Genomic DNA, 12,985 nt, shown 5'->3' with positions numbered 1-12,985 from the left:
TGATTCACACATACACTGATCTCTTCTACACCAATTACTGTGGAGCACCTTTTTTGTTCTTGTTAAAACAATCTTTATTTTAAGTGCCGTTGTTGTGTGTCTGATTTTTTCCGTTTTCTGTCACATTAAGTGGTTCCAGCAGTCTGGGTGCGTCTGTCTCCCACATTTCTGCGTGTTACGACGCTCACACTGAGCCCTCTTGTGGCTGCACGGGGAGTCCGTCTGACATTAACGTCGAGCTGTGTTTGAACTGATTTTTAATGGTCCTGCTGCACTTTGAGCGCTTTCTTAGCCTGTTTTCTGGTGAGAGGATGAATCGAGAACTTTCTGTGTGGACTGCGTGTTTCTCTCTGTGTCTGTGTGCTTTCCCCTGTTACAGTCCAATGTCAGTCAGGCAGTTAGATGTTGGTGTGGCGGCCCTTTGCTGGATGTATGTGAAACAGGGCAAATAAGGATGTGGTTTTAAAATTAGGTGACTGTTTCCATGGCCTTGTTTTTATAGGCCTCTGTGGTACTCAGAAATGAACTGTTTAAATCTTCTTGTGCGCTGCAGATGAATCATGTTTATTCTCTGGAAATTCACACCGTAAAAAATAAGGCACTCTTACATTTGTGGAATAGGGACACTGCCTGCACTGTACACTGTACACAAGGGCTCATTATGGAAGCCTTTTTCTGCCAATGACAAAATACTTGGCATCAAAATGTCAAATTAGGTATCTCAAAATTTCAGTTTACTAACTAAAACTTAGGGGTTAAGTAAAAATTGTAAGACACCTAACAAGGAATTCTGAGCTAATAACCACAAATATTATGGTTGGAATTTTTTTGTAAATGGTGAAAACAAGCTTCCATAGATCCCACTTGAAAACCTGTTCCTGTGAAATGTTTGGGTCTGTTTGCCCACTGCTCTGTGTCACATCCTGCCCAACGATGACTGGTTTGCAGGGTCTCTCATGTGGAGGATGATGTGGACAGCAGGATACATATTACATCAGAGTCAGCTCACCTTGGTAATAGAATAGAATAAACCTTTATTATCCCACAAATAAGAAATTTGGTGGTTACACAGATCTTATAGCAAGAGGGATATAAAATATAGATGCAAGACACAAAGTGGTCCTGTACACATAAGCAACGTATATAAATGTACAGTGAACAAACAAGCTGATGAGTAAGATAACCAAAAATATGTTAAACTGTATTATAAAGTCTGACAGCTGCTGGTAAGAATGACCTGCGGTAGCGCTCCTTCCTACACCGTGGGTGTAAAAGTTGAACGAGCTTCTCAGTGCTTGTACAGTCTCATGCAGGGGTGGGAGGGGCTGTCCATGATGGATGTTAGCTTAGACAACATCCTCTCCTCCTCAACCTGCTCAATGGACTTCATTAACCCAGCAAATGTCCAAGTGTTCAGTGATAATTTTCGTAACACATGTAACGATGGCCCTGTAATATCAGTTCCTCACAGACATTGCAGGGCCCTTAACTGACTTTTCGGGTGTGACTACACATATAAGAAAGATTGTCTCACTACCACCTTTAAAAACCTTAACTTATAGCAACAAAGCATCATGACTGCATTGCAGTAAGTCAAACATTCAGGTCACCTCGGAGGTTTTCCTCAAACCACTTTCTTTTAGGATAGCTAGGTTTGCCGTTTAAATGTGTAGATATATGTAAATTAACACAACACTCGACTACTGAACAACATGCTGAGAATATTTATTGCATATATATATATATATATATGTATATTCAGTGGACACTGATTGCAGCAGTAATATCTGGTGCAGTACAACACAACAGCTCTATTACATGTTTCCCACTTTACAAAGAAAACATTGTTTATATTTGGTTAATTCATTCCAGTAAATCCCCAAACTGCAAACTACAACCTCAGTAATTAACATAAAATTATTCATTCGCTGATTAGCAGTCATTACAAGTGGATTTTACAGGCAAACCTAATAAAGATGGAGTACTTTGCTGATGCATCAGTTTGGTTACTGTGTGTTACAGTCAGGCACCAGTTACAACGGTGATGTTCGAATCTGTGGAGATATACAACCAAGAGAATTTAAAAAATGTAACATTTAATTTACTTTTCAACAGTTTTCCCTTTAGTTTAGTTTATTTTTCAGTTTTCATAAAAAAAAGATCATCATCCAGCTGGCACAATTCCCTTAATGAAAATGTTGCACCTGGTGTGATTACTGATATTAAATAGACGTTTAATAAATGTTTAAATGATGCTAACTTTTTTCCTGTCTTATTATCAATTTGAACGAAGGCTTGCAGTCCAATTCAGGTTGGTCCTTTTGAAGCGTGCCGACTGCAGTGATGAAATAAGCTAAATAAATAAAAAGCTTAAATAATAATCATAACTCTTATACAGTCACATTTCTGTCACTTTAACTAATTCTAATTAAATTGCCTCCAATTTAATCTGTCATTCATGCATGTTTGTAACAATTCATAAATATCTTCTACAGATAATGCTTTAGATAAGACTCCTTTAATATTTTGTAGTTAAAAGTTTGTTGTGCTGAGACCTGGGATCAGTCTGACTGGCAGTTTATTTACCTTGAACATCTGTTGTCATGGTAATAAAGTTATCCCATGTGAAATCATATAAAACTAGTCAAGATGAATAAAAGAAGTTAATAGAAATGCTTTGGTGGATTAAATATTAACCATTTTTTCACTGACTGGACGTTATTCAAAAAGTGTTTAATAAATCTTTCTTTCATTGTCTCTGTTCACTCTTTGAGGACTGTTACTCAAAGCACGGTTTGAGCTTAGTGAGGTAACTTCACTAAGCTCAAATCCAGGTTTTTCACTGTTTCGAAGGTGGTTCACTTCTTACTGGAGTACATCGCCATGGTAACTTGCACTGCAGTCCTAAGCTGCTCTGAAGTAGGTAATGGTTGGTATAAGAGAAATCACCACCTACTGACCAGTCAGTTTGACTTCTTTCTTTTTTATATTTTAGAGAAAAGATGAATTGATTAACTGATTGTGAGAAAATACACTAGTCCTCAAGGTTAGTAAGCAAAGTAAGGTGAGATATAATGTTTTTACCTGCTGGTTGCAGACTGAAATATGCTTCAGGAAAGCCCCTGTCACTGTACACACGGCAGGTGTAGTTTATGTTGAAGTCCTCCTCCTTCAGCTCAGAAAATATCAGCCAGGTCTCTAACCACGCACCTTTACTGGAGCCATCTTGGGGCAGCAAACTGTTGAGGACAATCAGATGAGATGGTTCAAAAATTCCCAAAAGTGTCAACGGTCTCAAAAGTTACCACATAAAACAAATTGATGGAGATTTAAGGTACTGACCGCTGTTCTAACATGTGGACACGGTGAGAGGTGTTTGTATCAATGAATCCATCTTTGTCCAACCAATAAATATCAACAAAAGGCTTCCCAACACCCGGCACAAACACCAGGCACCTTTTAGTGAAGTTGTACCCTGAACACATGCACAAACAGTAACTCAGTATATACATGAAACTGTATTTCTTTAAGCTCTATCAACCAAAAAATGTATTTATTGAAACATTTTTATATTCATTGCTATGTTCATCCTAAAATATGGAATCTCCCTGCACTATGGAAAAAATTAAAACAGAAGTCTTTGACTTTCAACACATGTTGGCCTAAATGAAGCCTGAGATGCATAAATATTAAATCAACAGAACACCACATTTCTCAGAAGATGTTACATTAGAGGACTTACCGCTCTGTGCTTTGATTACTTCATTTGAGGGTTCATGCACTTGTGGAACCAAAGAGTAACTCTCTGAAATACAGACCATCAAATACTGTGTACAGTAGTCTACAGATCAGGTTGAATAATCACAAAGATATGTTAGAAATGTTATTACATTTCCCACTATGTAGTTTACAGTAAGCAAACCTTAGCCAGCCTATTGCCATTGTTACTGTTTCTTTGTGTGTGTGTGTGTGTGTGTTGTTCTGCTGTTTATAGACTATTTTTATCAAGCAGCCAAACAACGTAAAAAATAAATCACTGTTAATATGTTTTGTAATGTCGTCATATTGTTCAGTATATGTTGGCCAGTATCAAAAGAACCAGAGGCAACCTCGAGGGTAAGCAGCGTGGTGGACGTAAGCTAGGTCTCGTTTCTTTTCTTCCAGTTGGATTTATTATTGAAGTCACATGATCACTGAACACCTGGACCTCTATAGATAGACTCGCTTCCAGGTTTCTGGATGGTGGTAAAAGTCACCCTGGTCCTTGTAGCCCATGACAGACACAAATATTCTACCAGTCCTTTTCCTGGTGCCTATCATTACTACTATTACTTGTATGTGAGTACCTATACACCATAGGCAGTATAGAAGACAGACATAGCATGTGGATGTGAAGTGCAGCGAGTGCAGAGGTACCCTAAACCTGCATTATTTTTGATTGCCACCAGGGGGTGATGCATGTGATTGCAGAAAGACTGAGGGGAAACAACCCTCTGACCATAAGGTACGTCCACATGTACACGGGTATTTTTGAAAATGAAGATTTTCAGTTTTTAAAAAAAATATCTCCATCCGCATGTAAACGCCAAAAATGAAGTCAAACGCTGTCAAGAACATACCACATCCTAACCGGGTAGAAATGTTGGCCAATCAGAAGCCCAGAAGCCTGGGAGGGAAAGAGTAAACAGGGTTTTGTGCCTGCACAAAACCTTAAGTAAAACCTTAATTAATGTTATCTTGTTGTACAGTCAGTGCAATCCTCTATGTTGTTGCATGCTGGGGCAGCAGGTTGAGGGTCACAGATGCCAACAGACTAAATAAACTGATCCACAAGGCCAGTAATGTTGTGGGGATGGAACTGGACTCCGTTAGGGTGTTGTCTGAGAGGCAGATGTTGTCCAAGATGAGGACATGGATAATACCTCCCACCCACTCCATGACGTGCTGGTCAGTCACAGGAGCAGATCAGTGAGAGACTGAGATTACCAAACAGCACCACTGAACGACACAGGAAATCATTCCTGCCTGTGGCCATACAACTCCATCTAATACACTGTAAACACTGCAATAGTTACACCCTTTTTACACACGCTCTTTTCTACTCTGTAATATTCTTGTCAATTTTCTTGATATTTATTAATAATCACCTCTGTTAATCCTTGATATTTATAAGTGAGTGATCTGTATATATTAGTGGTATTTCTTAAATGTGTAAAATTTGTAACATAATGTATTGTTTGGAGTTTAGTCTGTTACTGTTACTATTTTTACAATTTCTTCTTGGACCAACTGTAACCCACATAATTTCCTTAAGGATTATAAAGTATTCTGATTCTGATTGTTTCAGGATGACCTGCCATTATCCAATCACACATCTGCTTACCTGTTTCTTTTGCTCGTTTCTCCTCTTCTTTTCTCTTTTTTCTAAACTGAGCACCTGATGGCTTTGAACTTTTCTTGTCCATCTTCCATTGGTTTTAATGTTGCACTCCAGTATGAACACCCATCCCCCAACCAGAGGATCACCACAACGTAACCTAATAGACCTACACCTTAGTTCACAGATTCACTTTGTCTATGGTTTATTTCTGGGATTTTGTACAACCCAGGATTCAAATCATGAATACACAATGGGCTTGGATTTACAACATTATGAATGAAATGTGCTCTATTTGGAAGCAGCCGCCCCTCCCCTTTCGACAGGTTGTGTGTGAGACTGGCATGATGTTGGGGCAGCCTGAGTACGAGCAACTTTTTTTTTTTTTGCCGATACCTGTGATGCCGTCCCCACAACGATGCCCCCCTTGGCAACTGCCCATGTCGCCCTTATCAAAAACCGCTGCTGCATATGGACAAAGAAACTGCTGCAGTCATTTTCTGTTTCTACAATCTCACCTTTGACCTCTGCGTTAATAGTCTCTGACACAGACCCTTTGATTCCACCCAGAGTGAATGTCAGAGTACAGGTATAGGTGCCTTTGTGTTGAAGTTCCACACTGATAATTTTCAGTCTGGTGCCCCAGTACTCATAGCCGCCTGTCCCGTCCTCTATGGGGTCACAACCCTAGAAGGAGAAACAAATGGGTCTTGTTTTCAAATTCACAAAACAAAAGACAAGTATCTGTTCAAAATTATGATAAACAGTGCAGTTGGTGAGTTTACAGCTGCTGGGATCCCATTTGAGTGCCACTAGGTGATTGCCAACTACATTTCTACTATTGATAGCAGGATGATACTGATCTTTTGAGTAAGTACTTTTAAAATGTGAAAGTTCAAAACAGTTGCAGTTGCACAAAAGATGAAAATATGCCAACAAAAAACACATGGATACTGGGATCTGCTTTCAGTCAAATTGTAGATTTTAAACACTGGTGTCAGAGTTTCAATACATTCCTGGTATTGATGGAAGTTGAAATAGTGGTAGTAAATAGTTGAGGTTGCAGCTACTGTGCACTCTCTCCATTAAAACCATTAGGTTTCATGCCAGCACTCAAGAATTCTGGAGAACTCACTCTGTACCACTTGATGGAGGAAGGGATGTTGTAGCTGTTCAGCTTATTCATTTCGTTCCTCAGAGGGCAGCTCAGGTTGTCAGTCACTCCTTTTGTAAGTGGCTGATAAGCTTTCCTCGGCCTTCCACATTCTCCTGGAAGTCTTTCCTCCACCACCAGTCGGCTGGCCTGTCTATAGCAGTGGGAAGGAGTCCTGTTGGGTAATTAAGTATAAGTTTAATTTTAAGAAGTCTATGTGTTCACTGGTAAATCATGAAGGCATCTAAGCTGGAAAGGATAGTAATGGGCATGTATACTTTAAGTGCAGAGTCTAAATATAAATTCAGTGTAGTGGAAAAGCCATCTAGCTTTAATACTATCAATATGTTTGTTGTTTACAAATTGTCTCTATTTCACCATCTATTTTTATTTTAGGCTTCTAAAATAGAATATAGTATAATAGAATCTGTCAGGTCATATTGCAATTGGGTTACATATTTTTGCATGTAGCTCTTGTTTTTTTATCAGTACTTTTTAACTAGATTCTTGCAAAAGTTCTTATAATGAAAAGCAATCACATAGGTTGTGTGATTTACTGTTTTCTATTATTTTCTAAATTTTTTTTATTTCTACTAGTGCTTCCTACCTCAGTATGGTCACATAATCCCCACTGTCATTCATGGTTACTTTTAGAAACCACAGAGTCTCCTCGTGCACCATGATGTGACCAGCCTGACTGCTGATTTCTTGGCCCGACACTGAGTTGTACCACGTGATGTTGTACGGGACAGTTTTGAAGTCAAAGACGTCTGAGGAGACCAGTGTGCTTCTCAGCATAGCCACATCTCCAGGAACAGAGAAAACCCTCTCAAACTGGAGTTTGTGGTCAGTACAGTTCTCTGCAACATACATGGAAGTGTGGAATAGAGAAAAAAAGTTATTTAACCTTTTAATGCTGAGAAATCAAACATTTCAAAGTCAAAGATAATGTTCATCCATCTATACATCCATCCGCCCATATATTTTCTACCACTAATGTGGGTCTGGGTCACGGGGGCAGCAGTCTAAACAAACCACTGTCTCCAACAGTGTCCACATCATTGCTGACACTGCATCAATCCTTCAGCTGATCTCCCATTCCACTGTCTCCTCATGAACAAGATCCTGAGATATTTAAACTCTTCCAGCTGGGGTTCAACCTTGTGTCTGAACCAGAGTCAGCAGTCCACGCTTTTCTCACTGGAAACAATGGCCTCAACATTTAAGGTGCTAATTTTTATTGTAGATGCTTGACTCGGCCACACATTTCCCCAGCTAGAGGTCACCAAGAGATGAAGCCAACAGAATCACATTACACACACATGACATGGTGCAGAAAGGTGGGAGCTTGACTTTGTGAGTTTGTAAGGAATTCCTTGATCAAGGCACAAAAGTGGGACAAAGGTCAGTTTTAATTTGCCTCATGCCAGTCTCATTATTAGGCAGTGAGCGTAACAGCTTTGAAATTATTCAGACAGTCCACAGCAGGCTTTGTAAGAACTTGGATAATAGTGGCTCACTGAGTGGTTGGCTTTTGCTAAATTAAAGATAAATGTAAAGACAGACGTTCGTTGATTGGAGCACACCTTCAGGACCTCCCAGGTATTCCATCAGGGCTAGCAGCCTTCCACTGTTTACTGACATGAGCACCTGGATTGCTTTATATCCCTGCACAGAGAGGCCCATAGTGTGTGCATCAGGTGTGGGTGTTGTTGCTGTGCTCAGGACAGGTGTGTTCTTGTCAAACTGGGCAAAGAGTCGATTGTACTCCTTTCCTCCGGTGAGGCATCTGTGTTGGAACACATGGTAGCTTTGAGGTGCCATACTCACCTTGCATCGTGGTCTGTGAAGCTGTCCTCCATTGTCTTGGTGTAAACACATTTAGCATCTCTGATGCCTACCTTCAGTTCAGCTGTGGCGGTGCTGTACAGGGCCGTGTCACCTGACTTGAAGCAAGCATCACAAGCTCTGAGGAGTTTGTGGACATGACATCATCCAGCGTTTCTCATCAGGAAAGACCCAGATTGTGTGTATCTTTCTATGTTCTGATATGCAAATCAATGCCATGTAGCTAGTGCAAAGCATTCTTGGAGTTGGGCAAGAGTTCAGGCCATGTCTTATTAGTCTTGAATATGGGCCTTGTTTTCAGCCTGAGGGGGTGTAGGCTGGGACAAGGAGCATGGAAAGGTGGCCGGATTTCAGTGAAATCACCATGATCACCTTAAATATACATAGTAATAAATTTGTTTTCTCTCCCTGGAAAATCCACAAAGTTACTCCATTTAAGGCCAGTCGTCCTGTGTAGTGTGAGGAGGTACAATGACCACAACTTTACATGAATGCACAGAGATGAGAAAAAAAAGGGATTTTTGAAGGTTAAAGTGGTTCGTGGGATGTCATTATTTTCTAATTACTTTGCAAGTATGTCTGTGCTATCACTGGAAACAACGCCAAGCTGCAGGACACTAAAAAAATAACTCCACAGTAATATGCATTAATGTTCCTGTCAGATTTAATTATTATTTAACTGAAAGTGCTCGAACGTCATTCCATGTCATCCACTTTGACTCCTCAGTAATTTGGTCCAATATTGACTTTTCTGCAAAAGTCTATTGACTTGCACTTGTTGTGGCCCTTCACCTAGGATCAGTTTGGCCTGGGAGACCCTACCAGGAGCAGATTGCCCCTAACAACATAGCTCCTAGGATCACTAGGTCATACAAACCCCTCCACCGTGATAAGGTAGTTGTGTGGCAGGCAGGGGTTGGACCCAAACGCAGGACTCGCAGACAAAATACTTAAAGCATCAGCTTTATTGGCTGTACAAAGAAAAATGATAAGAAACAAACAAAAGCTAAACTAAAACTAAGAATCTGGCAACTAAGAACTTCCAGCATGGCATGACTAGAGAACTTGGAACACATACAAGAACACACAGCTAATGTGGAGGACAAGACAGTGAACAGAGGGAGACTGAGGATTTAAAAACACACAAATACACTAGACAGATGACAAAGGACCATCAAAATAAAACAGGTTGCATGACACATATGTAGGCGAGGACAAGACACGCAAGCTTAACACTGAGACCGGGAGGGAAACAGACATGGGGACATGATTTGCAAGACAGAGAGGCCACATGGAACACGGAGACATAACAAAACGGGAAACATGGAACACAAGGAAGGCAGGGTGACGGGAAAAAAACACTAAAAACTGTAAATATAACATAAGTCAAAACTATGAATGACACTAAATCTAATTCGAAAATACATGACACATGTAGGGGTCAAAAATTGCTTATGTAAGCATTTGTCATAAAAAGTATTATATAAAGATAATTTATAATAAGAATTCTTATTTATACAACTTTTTATGGCTAATACTCACTAATGGTAGTAAAAGGCAAACTGATAACTATTGATTTCCATTAACATTTAAAGAAAGAAAGAAAGATCTGGGCTCTCTGCTTAGCATTTTTATTCTTCTTTTATGGATTAGAAAAAACATCATTCATCAAAATACTTTAGTGTACAGTTAACATTTCCTTTTAGTGGTTGTACTTTCCCAACATTTGACCAGCAGCTCCATAAGGTAGCTCAGATACAACTACTCTTAGGATTTCATGATTGACTCTTAGTATTTTTCCAAAATGATTCATCACCAGTAATACAATTGAATTGAATTCATGGATCACGACATGTAATATGATATATACCTTTTTTTTTTAATGCTAAGGGACTATTTTTCTTGAGGTTGGAGCTCTGCTTGCATAAACATGTAAAAATCATGCTGTGTGTGTCTGTGTGTGTGTGTGTGTGTGTGTATTGTGTAAAACAGTGTTACTCAACTCACCCTCTTCAGATCCTCTACATTTTCCACACAGCCCGAAGAAAAACACAAAGCTTACCAGGACTAGACTTAAGTCCATGGCTGAAAAACACACAAATACACAACATTTACAACTCAGCGTTCATGCTAGAAAATATATAAACAGCAAAAAATGGAAATCAGGGAACAACTGGAAAATTTTAAGCAGTGAAAGCAACAACTTACTAGAGCCTTTAAAATCCAGCAATGATCAGCAGAAATGAACGACCGAACTTTACTCTGCCTCAGATTTTTCCTCTGCTTGCTTCTCCCTTTCTCGTTCTCTCACAATCTAGCTTCCTTCCTCCTCATTATTCATGAATAACTTGCGCTCTTGCATTTGAGGAGTTGTTTATATAAACCTCAAGTGCTACATAATGCTCTTTAAGTGGAAACAGAACTTCACAATTTAGGAAGAAGGAAACTGTCTTGTAAAGAAAAGCAGACTGAAACTAACAATGCAAAGTCTCCACAACTGCAGTGCAGCTCAGAGAGAAAGTTTCAAGTGTAAACTGGAAAATACAAAGTCTACTACCCAAAGATTTTAAGCACTTTTCCACTGCAGGAACAATTTTTTTTTCAGAGACTGGAAAGCATTGGAGAGAGTCACTGCCTGACTCTCTGCCAGCATCGGAAAATAAATCTGCTTTACTTAAATTACTTTAACCCCCCATCCTGACAACTGGGGTTAGCACAGACCCCTGAAGTATATTTTTCATAGGTGCTTTTTTTCCCCCATCATCATATTTTTGATGACTTTGTCAGTCAGTTTGTTCCTAATGATGTCACATTATTGCTTTCCATTTCTACTCTGATTGGTGCTTTAAAAAATCCAAATGTTTTGGGGTTCAAGGGGAGTTTGGTTAACAGTGAAAGGCAGCGATCCCCTTTTGTCAAGGAATGCATTCTTAACTTTTAAGAAATGTAGGAATTTCTTAAAACAGCCAAGGAGCAGAGAGTGTCTGCTTCTTGTAGATGTTGTTGTCTTTGCCTTATCAAGGTGTGGCCTCCAGCTTGCACCGGAGTGCAACATAGCTGGTTTGGAGTGTGAAGCAGTTAAGATGAGTTTTTTGTTGTTGTTTGGATGAATACAACTGTTCATTATTGTATGTTTACATCGTCAGTACACTTTGATTCAGCAGCAGGTATGGTATATGTTTTAAGTACAGACATTATATGAGTGTCCTTAGTGTTTTTCAGTGTAACTGTGAAAAGAAACTGTACAGATCTCTGCTAGTTTTGGTGTACAGTGTTCTGTAGTGCATACCACAGGGGTTGGAACAACTTCTGACTGGGGTGTGATGGGTCTGCAATGATGTTGCCTGACATACAGATTGGTGTAAATGTTACAAACAAAATGTTTGTTGTGGGGAGGTTACACCAGAGCTGCCGGTTTAATTGAGCTACAGTCCTACCATTATCTATGGCTGTATGCGCTACACGCAATTATTTGAGAATGTTTTTTTTGTGTTTAATACATCTTGATAATTGTGTTTTTTAAAAGCTATATTTTGTGTAAAAAAAAAAAAAAAGAATGAAATGTATCATTTTTCTTAGTTTTAGTTAAAAGTAGCTTAATTTGTCTGGGTATCATGTGATGACATCTCTTCCTGTTTTGAGAAAATCAGGGTTGCCATGTTGACCATGTGCTTTCATTGTGTTAAAGCATCATGGTATGCCATAAGGTAGTTCCTCTTACAATGTATACATTGTAAATCAAACATGAATAAGTATTTTGTTTAGAGGTTAATTCATGACATTGAACAAGCTAAGGGTAGTGTACAAGCTAGTAGCTACAGTTAATTTGAGAGTTAAAAAATGCAGATGTTGATTGTTTTGTGCTGTTTATTTGTATTATTCACTTTTCACCAAGATGTCGGTGAAGAATGTATTAAGATACAGTAAATAGCCAATCTTACTGTGATTCTGCGTCATCATTGGACCTGGTTTTACTAGGTGTTTAGTTCGTGTTCCAACACATGGCACAAAAACACAAAGTGAAAAAAGTTGCACTTAATGCTTCATAGTTGGAAAGAAGGCAACAAGCAACAAATTAGCTGCACCCAGTGTTGGAAACACTGTCGCAACAGCATCGTCAGCATGTGTGCCCCATGCTTAGCTTCTTGACTAGCATAAGATGCTAGCATAAGCATAAGTGTGTTCAGCTAGGACACGCAGGGGCGTGATATCCCATACTTAAGTGTTGTACCTCGTTGCTCTTGTTTGGGGAACAGAAGTTAAAGATATAACTGTTTGGTGTCACTGACAGTTTCCAGTATTTTTATTCTAATGCTGGGGATTTGATTCTTTGATTCTTCCTAAAACTTTCCAAAATGTACTTGATGCAGGCAAAATCCAGCCTTACTGCATGATAGCAAATGAAGCTAATACACAGCAGTGTATTATAGTTATAATGATGTTGTACTGATATAAGTAAAAAACTCACTTTACCTGTCTTAGGTTTGCTTAAACAATTTCTTTTAGAATAGCTAGTTCTGTCATTTAAATGTGTAAATATGAAAGTTTGCAACATTTATTGCGCTTTTTAAAATGGACACATACACAGTATAAACACTCAGTAGCCA

The 12,985-nt window shown here is 39.1% G+C and overlaps 1 protein-coding gene across 1 annotated transcript; it reads right to left on the bottom strand.

The window, feature by feature from the left end:
- Window positions 1-1,014: 1,014 nt before the first annotated feature.
- Window positions 1,015-10,881, bottom strand: LOC112844175 (interleukin-1 receptor type 2). The gene is made up of 9 exons (XM_025903966.1): window positions 10,587-10,881; window positions 10,386-10,463; window positions 7,138-7,390; window positions 6,513-6,705; window positions 5,896-6,064; window positions 3,743-3,805; window positions 3,343-3,475; window positions 3,085-3,239; window positions 1,015-2,054 (listed from the first exon to the last, which is right to left on the bottom strand). Exons 2-9 carry the CDS (start codon window positions 10,459-10,461, stop codon window positions 2,023-2,025), a joined length of 1,074 nt encoding a protein of 357 aa, XP_025759751.1. The 5' UTR covers window positions 10,462-10,463; window positions 10,587-10,881; the 3' UTR covers window positions 1,015-2,022.
- Between the last annotated feature and the right edge of the window lie 2,104 nt (window positions 10,882-12,985).

This window comes from Oreochromis niloticus, linkage group LG16 (genome assembly GCF_001858045.2).
Source record: "Oreochromis niloticus isolate F11D_XX linkage group LG16, O_niloticus_UMD_NMBU, whole genome shotgun sequence".
NCBI classification, from domain to species: domain Eukaryota; kingdom Metazoa; phylum Chordata; class Actinopteri; order Cichliformes; family Cichlidae; genus Oreochromis; species Oreochromis niloticus.
The sequence above is the reverse complement of the archived record's forward strand: the minus strand, read 5'-3'. Positions and strand labels throughout refer to the sequence as shown.